The sequence below is a fragment of the Cariama cristata genome, unplaced genomic scaffold, assembly GCF_000690535.1.
Source record: "Cariama cristata isolate BGI_N322 unplaced genomic scaffold, ASM69053v1 scaffold18078, whole genome shotgun sequence".
NCBI lineage: Eukaryota > Metazoa > Chordata > Aves > Cariamiformes > Cariamidae > Cariama > Cariama cristata.
Genome location: NW_009629612.1, coordinates 14,790 through 22,803, shown reverse-complemented (window position 1 = coordinate 22,803; position 8,014 = coordinate 14,790). Strand labels below are relative to the sequence as shown.

The 8,014-nt window shown below is 40.3% G+C and overlaps 1 protein-coding gene across 3 annotated transcripts in view; it reads right to left on the bottom strand.

The window, feature by feature from the left end:
• Nucleotides 1–687: 687 nt before the first annotated feature.
• G3BP1 (GTPase activating protein (SH3 domain) binding protein 1) overlaps nucleotides 688–8,014 on the bottom strand; it is a 10,007-nt gene continuing 2,680 nt past the window's right edge. The window contains exons 4-11 of one of the 3 annotated variants that reach the window (XM_009705233.1): nucleotides 7,775–7,865; nucleotides 7,182–7,275; nucleotides 6,592–6,796; nucleotides 5,720–5,821; nucleotides 4,996–5,107; nucleotides 4,453–4,578; nucleotides 4,235–4,365; nucleotides 688–1,763 (exon numbers count right to left, since the gene is read on the bottom strand). In XM_009705233.1, coding sequence (XP_009703535.1) covers nucleotides 1,557–1,763; nucleotides 4,235–4,365; nucleotides 4,453–4,578; nucleotides 4,996–5,107; nucleotides 5,720–5,821; nucleotides 6,592–6,796; nucleotides 7,182–7,275; nucleotides 7,775–7,865 — 1,068 coding nt within the window. In that variant the 3' untranslated portion in view covers nucleotides 688–1,556. The remainder of the gene's footprint in view (nucleotides 1,764–4,234; nucleotides 4,366–4,452; nucleotides 4,579–4,995; nucleotides 5,108–5,719; nucleotides 5,822–6,591; nucleotides 6,797–7,181; nucleotides 7,276–7,774; nucleotides 7,866–8,014) is intronic. The other 2 variants (XM_009705234.1, XM_009705235.1) reach the window with 2 other exon arrangements.

The following is an 8,014-nucleotide window of genomic DNA, read 5'->3' as shown; positions in this document are numbered from 1 at the left end:
GCAAAGGTGAAGAGAGAGATACTGCATATGTACAGCGACTATATTAATAAATCAAGAAAGCATGGAAACAAACCCTGACACAGACAAGCAAACTTACTAAGCACCTCTTTTGTATTACCAAGAACTCTGAAGATCTGGCATAAACTCCAAACTGCTGTTTTCATCCAGATGTTTAACACCACACAATACACAAATAATACTGCTTTGTGCAGTACAATCTTACAAGATCTTTGATTGAAATTACCCAGTTTTGCATTTTATTTTCAGCTTCATCTTCTTTCAGAAGCAGTGGAATGCATTCAACATCTTTAACACCAGTACAGACAGGTACTTCTGACAAAAATACCATCCATCCACTTCAGGGTTGGCAGAAGCAGTGGATGAAATTAATGCCTAAACTGCAAAAATAACCCTACTGCATTCTTCACAGTTCAAACTACTGTATGTGACTGAGGTATTTCTGCTTCAGTTCTACTTTTGCAACATTTGTAATGGGGCCTGCCCAGCCTCAAGTCAAAGTTACCGAATTCCGCATCCACGAAGTACTTGTTTTCAATTATTTAAATGCAGCCAAACTGATGAACAGAAGGTATTAAAAGTATTAAAAGCTTCAGCTATAACCAACCTCTACCTAGTGACTGAAGGGAGAACCTCTTCCCCTTGGAAAAACTCCAACATACTCTTGACTTGATAAAGCAAATCTAGACCTTTTTTATTTTTTTTTTAAACAATTTGCCAAGACTGGAATGAGAGATAAATAGAAGGCACAACAATTTTGCTTTTTTTATACAAATACAAACTAAACATGAAAAAAACCTCCCTATTTCAATAAAAAATTTCACAAGTTCAGGAAAAGCGTTTTAAGAGTCAAGTTCTAGACATTTAAAACCTATCCCACAATCCAAAATTTCAAAGTGGTAAAACAGTAGTTCGAATACCTTTCCGTGATCATGTATCAAAAGAAAAAAGATTCTACAGATACCCATTATTCCACTTTTACAGCGCCACAAAGAGAAAGGTAAATGTCAATTTTTTCAAGTGGCAGTATCTCCAGACCAGAGGATGCTCATATGACCCCTCAAAGAATAAATCAATAGTTTTGTTTTCTGCCCTTGAAATACTTGCCAAGTACTATGTTTTCCTACAGGCTCTTGAACGCATGCATGTGAAATATTATTCCACTGACTGAAATGCACCCAAATTCAGTAGAAAGGGGGAAGAAAAAAGAAAAAGAAAAAATAAAGAGACATTCCTTTAGGAAAAACCACTGGTACCAAAAAAATCCAGTCCGTAAGTTTGAGGTGAACAAGAAAATTCAGTTCTTTTCTTTTCAAAATCCACTTTTCCTAAAACGTTGTTCCACAAAGCTGGAATCTGGGACAAGGACTAGAAAAAAAAAAATCACAAAACCATAACACAAACAAAAAGGGGCCAAAATAGTATCAAACGTAGCAGTCTATAACAGGCTAGGGCCACATTCCAAGATACCCAAGGCTGAAATTCACAAATCTGCAGGAAAAAGGGTTTGCGCCACCACGTCAACATCCATGATGCATTCACTGGCGTTGCCCGATCCCCCTTCCAGCTCCAAATCCTGGCTTCTGGGACATTCCTCCACGTGGAGGCCCTCGAATCCCACCTCCCAGCCCCCCACGAGTGCCTCCAGGTCCACGTGGTCTGTTATCTCTGCGGTCACCCTCCCTGGCAGCTCGTGTTTTCTTCTCCTCCACGTTCAGGCGCACCTCTCCCCTGAACATGATGGGCTGCAACAAAAGCAGAAAAGGTACTTTCATTAGTAACTCACCAGTAACTCTTCAAAGTCAAGCAGATTTCTGCTACCTTGTCTCATATCCTCCTCTCCATGAAAGAGAAGTGAAGTGTTTTATGCTTGGTTACTAGAAAACAGCGATAGGCAAACTATGCATTCAGTCTTGCGGTTTTACTGGAGAAGATATGAAAAAAGATGTGAAAGAGTGACACTCAAAAAGCAATCTTGGTCTTAACACTGAGCATTCTGACACCTATTAGAAAAGGAATTTAACTATTAAAAGTAACTTCCTTTCATTAATACCTGGGAATTCACAGTCCACCACCATGCAGAGTCCCAGCTGATTTTTCTTATGGCAGGAAGAATGTCAGATCCTCTCTCCCACCTTTATATACAAACCACTGAAGTATTTCACTTAGGCCAAGCTCAATTTTTTAGAATTGCAGTGACAAGTGGACACTTGATTGGGAAACTTCACTGAAGCAAGAACAGAGAGGACCAGAACGACAACATCCCTCAAACCTCACCGCAGACAAAAAGTTCGTCTGCAAGAATCCACGAACTACAGGAATACGGACTCATTTGTTCCAAATTATTCCTGCAGTTGCATAACAAACAAGAACATGAAAAATAGTATCCATCATAGGCACAGACACAATGCTTTCTCATCAAATGGAAAGACCAGCCATTCACTTCTCTAGTCAGTTCAGTAGAAGTAGAACAAACCTAAGGATGAAGCACATTGCCTTCCTCTAGCTATCAGTTGTGCTGGACAAAGATAAAAGCATCATGTTACTGCCTTATTACTGACTCCAGTGTGAACTCCCACATTTCGTATCAGGCAGCAGACATCACTTTTAGCTTCACTGGCTAACAGTCTACCAAAGCCTTTTAAACTCGTTTATAGAAAAGCTTTTCCTCAAAAAAGTCCTACTGTTTCTGGACGTATGTTTGCTCAAAGCACTGGGATCATTTGCAAAACAACTCACACAGTGGATACTACAAACAGAATCTAGTGCTGTTCAAAGCAGGGTAGAAGGTGCATTAAACTGCTTTCATAGGACTTCAGTCTATATATATATAGATACATATATATATAAAAAAAAAATCTTATTTCAGAAAACCATGCCCAGCCATTATAACTTAAGCATTTACATGGGCTTGCAGAAAAAGATACTTTGAGTGCACCAACTATTACATATTCAAAGTCTAACTTGGAAGCCAGCATCCACTCTCTTCTCTGGCTCCAGTTACACAGAGTGGCACAGCTGAACAACTACACAAAGGTCACAAATCCCTCAGCTGAGTGAGCCTTTGGTATTCCCTGGACATGAAGTCTGGCACTCCGCTATTAGCTACCTCTCCCACTGCAAGAGAACTCACAAGTGAACTGATCTAGTTTGTTTCAGCAAAAACTCAAACATGCAAGTTTAAGTCACAGCCGAAGGTGTTCACATATTGCTTGTAGCTAAGAAATGGCTTAAGGACCCACTGTCACTGTACTACTTGTTCCCACACCAATTCAGGCCAAAGTCAACTAGATTTACTCAACCTACTTTTAGCACTGGTTTCAAACAGTCTGTTTTAGACTCTACCCTAGACCGCACTGGAACTGCTCAGTCCACAACAGTAGGAAAGCACTTAAGGAAGCAACTCTGTATCAGCATTCCAACCTTGATTCACCAGCTCCCTGCAACAGTTCTAGGGCTGCTGGGCTTCATTCATACCAACCGATCAAGCATTGCCACAAATGCTGCTGGCATCTCACAACTAAAGATGCCTGGCCACACAAAATATCCTAAACTCAGACCACATCTCAAGGCTTCAAAATCTGCACCCAAGTTACATTTCAATTTAAGAATGGAAATATACTGGCAATACTGCTGTACAGTAAAGAAGAAAGGATGTGCCTGTCTGGTGAAAAACTAGGTTGTAAGTAAGCACATTGCACAGCTGTTATGGTGCATCCAGATTCACTGCCTAATACAGTACAGTCATGCGGTGCATATTTTGCATTACCAATCACTGCTAACAAGCTAAGCAGGTACCTCCTTGACTTTGTTAGCAGAAATTCTTTTCAACCTGCACACTAGCATAGCTTCTCCCTTTTCAACCTCTTCTTCTCCACCTCTTTGACAACAGGATTCTACTTGTCCATAGGGTCAGACTCTCTCTACCTTGCCTTCCTGAAAGGCATTTACCTGCTTCCTGTGCAGAGCTCAGCAACTTCCCATTGGAAAAAGGCTCCTTAATAAATAAATTCATATTCATGCTGTTACAGGCTACTTCAATGATAAAAGACTTACTCTGTACAAATGCTACACAAGTTTTGACAACAGAAGGGAAAGACATCACACCTATTTTAATATGCTCAAGAAAGGCCAAAGGGACCAAGCAGAAGCTTTTTTTGTTAATCTCAAAAACATTGCCTATTATTAATAAACCACTGACTAGAAGTTTATTTACCCTGCTGCTAAGGATCTTCTGAACTGGTTCAGGATCATCAAACACCACAAACCCAAAATTGGGAAGCTTTCCACCACTGTTGATGCGGAGTTCAACAACATTACCATAGCCTGCAAGAGAAAAGCCAAGTTCTTGGGTCATATATTAGAATGCTCTGTTCACCACACTTATGGCTGCAACCCCCAAACCCTGAGTGTACAGCAAAGCAACTAACTTACTTTGGAAAAAGTCCTTAAGTTCAGTTTTATCCACATCGTGGGGAAGGTTCCCAACAAACAGCTGATGACTGTCTGGGTATCTCACAATCCGTCTAGTTTCCACATCGCCTTGTTCACCCTCACGAACTACAGAAAAGTAGAACTTGTTTAAGAAAAGTCAGTCCCCACAACAAACAAAAGAAACAAGCCATGGTCAGAACTAGTACCTTATAAAAGAATCAGAATTCACACTATTTTTCCAATCATATATAAAAAGGTAAGCATTCTACACCACTAGGTTTGTTACTGTTTGCTTTTCATGACCTGACTGAAGCCACACACTTGAGTAGAAACCTAGATACTTCAACAGAATACTAGTGAAATCCAGCTCTAAAGCTTGCCAGACATTCAGATCAAGATCATCTAAAATAACCATATCCACAAAAGTAGAAATCATTTGCTTACTGACAAAATTAATGAGATTTGAAAAGCTTTAATCATCATATTGCTTCCCCAAAACCATGAAATAGCAGGAAACAGTTTACTCTTTGTAGCTTCTCTTACTTGGTCTAGGACCCCTCTGTGGTGGGATGCTTGTTCGCTGCTCCCTCACACGCTGATCCCTCTGAGGTCTCTGAGGTGGGGTCTGAGATTCAGGCTTTGCCTCAGGGCGGGGCTGTATAAATTCAAAAAGGAGTTAACAGGAGAGAATCAGTCATAACAGTAGGGTTCACTATCACAGTAAGAGCTCGCTATCAAGATGTTGATAAAATAAACTGAAAATACAGAAAAAAATCTTAGTTCTTTCCACCTGTGACTAAAATGCGTGTTAGCTCATATGCTAAAAGCAAACATGCCACTAAGTTAGAATTTCAAAGTCACCCCTTTCACAGTTATATAGAATAAAGTGTGTCTGCCCAAAGCACAATGGTAGTTACACAGATAGACTGTATTACACAAACTCATTCATGACAAAACCCCATTCACGAATAGGCAGTGGAAAAAGAAAAGTTGCCTCTTGTTAAGAGAGCGCAATCATTTTAGATTGCAGATACATCTAGCACTCGCATGAACATTCCCTGCTTTTTCCTTCACGAGGAATAATTCCTTCTCAACCCAAAAGCCAAGGAATAACATTTTTATGAAGTCTATCAGGGAACACTGAACTTTAAAGTCTTTGGAATCTCTGAGAATCCAGATCAGAAGTAGATTTCACTATATTTTTCCCCACCTCAGTTTAGTGTCATCCAGTTTAGCACTTAAACTGCTCTAGGTGCTGGATTCTTACCTGCGAGACCGGTACTTTCACAACATGAGGTGGTATTCCCGATACCGGAACAGCTCCACTAGGAGGGAGGTTCTTACTGGTTACTGATGCCCAGGAAAATGTCTGGAAAACAAAAAAAACAAAAGAAGATTGTAACAACTCCAGATGCTTTTATCCTTCTGAAAGATATTCCTGATAGTACAGCTAAGAGACACAGGATAACAGTAACAAATTTTAATCTGCCCTTGAAATTCAAGATCTAGCCACTAGCAGTTTCCCCACAACTTCAAATCATTTAAATTCAAAAGACTTAGTGCAAGGACAACAGAGTCACACTTACACCTTATTTCTAAGTTCTAGGTAGAGTTGAAATAGGACTCAGTAGTGGCCTAAGACCAGGTATCACATCAAGATTAATCAAAGCATTGGTTTCTCAAGTACCCATTTGTCCACTTTTGCCTCACTTAACAGTGAAGAGTGACCGAAATTCCCAGATAGAAATAAAGTCACATTTCACCCATTTTCCTGATTCAGCATGTTGGTTGCAGTCTGTTCACAATTTCAGAAGCTCTGTTTACAAAGAATCTGAGCCTTTCACTGCTGCCAGTTCCCATATCTACCAAACATACAAAGCCTTACCTTAGCTCCTGGTATTTTAACCAACTAGTTAGTAGCTAGAATTTCAACTACCTGTTATTGTATAGGAACTAATGGGAAGGAGACAACTGGTCATGAGAAGAGTAATTGGGGAAAAGGAATTAGAGCATTTAAACACTTCTAATTCCAGATAATATTCGTCTTGCCAGAGAGAAGATCATGCTCTATAAAACAGAGGAGTCAAACATACTGATGAAACCACCACATCATAGAAAAGAGCCATCCACTGCCATTACCCTGGAGTCCTCTTGCACTGCAGGAGCTGGATCAGCAGGAGCTGGAGAAGGACTCTTTTCCACAGTCTCTTCTGGAGCCGTCTCCTCTAATACTGGCTCAGATTTTTCTTCCTGCACCTCTGGTTCAGGTTCCTGTTCAGGTTCCGGCTCTGGCTCAGGCTCTGCCTCTGCAGCTGTCTCTTCAAGGTGTTCCTCAATGTCATTGCTATTATACAGCACCATGAAAAGCAAGAAAAAGAGGTGGTATTGTATTTGATTTTATTACTAGGTGGTAAGGAATGCTACTCATCCAATATAAAAGTTGGGCACATGGCATTCAAGAGGAAGAACAAGGCTAATCTGTCTAAATAAGGCCACATGGCACAGGGATGCAAGTTTCACATTGTTACACTATAGAGCAGCAAAACAGTTACATCTACTGAAAATCAAGTCTCTGCATTCAGCTTAACAGCAATTTGGTTTCAGTTGCCCATAAACAGAAATCTTTTGACTATCAAAGAGGAAAATCATGTGTGGCAATGAATTCATTTGACTTGTTCTACAAACAGTCTGTATTACACATCTGACTTCATCTAATAAGATATTATTACCTGACAGCCTGCTCGTAATAAGCCCCAGTATCATCAGGAACAGCCTCAGGTGTCTGCTGCCTTTCCTCAGGTTCCTCCCCCTCTTCCTCTGATTCTAAATGAAGTTAGAAAAGGAAAAAAATACACCACACACACATTTAGCAAGGCATCTTCCACAACATGCAGGTGAAGTCTCCGCCAAAGAGCACACAGGAAGCACTATCAACATGTGACACGGAACAGACATTTCCTTACACTTCTGCTGTCTCTTCAGTTACTCAGTTTTGACCAAGACCAAACAACATGTTTCAAATACTTCAGAGAAGCAGATTTATAGCCTGCAAATCTGACTGCAACTGCTAAAATAAGTCTTACAGTTCTTTTCACAGAAACAGAATATGCCAGAAAAATAACAATCATCTGCATGTCACAACTCCTTGCCGGAGTGCAAGGAAACTACAGGCAAGGAAAAGAAAAAAAACCTAGAAGAACATGAGGCTTAATGCTGCTCTGCCTTCTCCAGCAAGATGATCTCCTCTGGTCTGGGAATGGAGTGTTGATATAGACCCAGAAACAAATACCAGTAGAACCATCCAAAAATTTGTGCTACTTACCCTCTGGAGGCTCAGTGTCAGAGTCACCAAAAACCTCATCTTGGTAGCGGAAGATATCATTGTGGACATAAAACTTGTTTGCAACAGAACCCTAGAAGAAAATCAAAGGGAGGAACCAATTCAATTACATTAATTGCAGTACTGTGAAAACCAAAATAGTGAAAAAACAAGAACAGCTTGAGCAAGTCATCCTTCCCACATAAGATTAATCCAAACTTGCCTTCTTCAACAAAGTGTGTG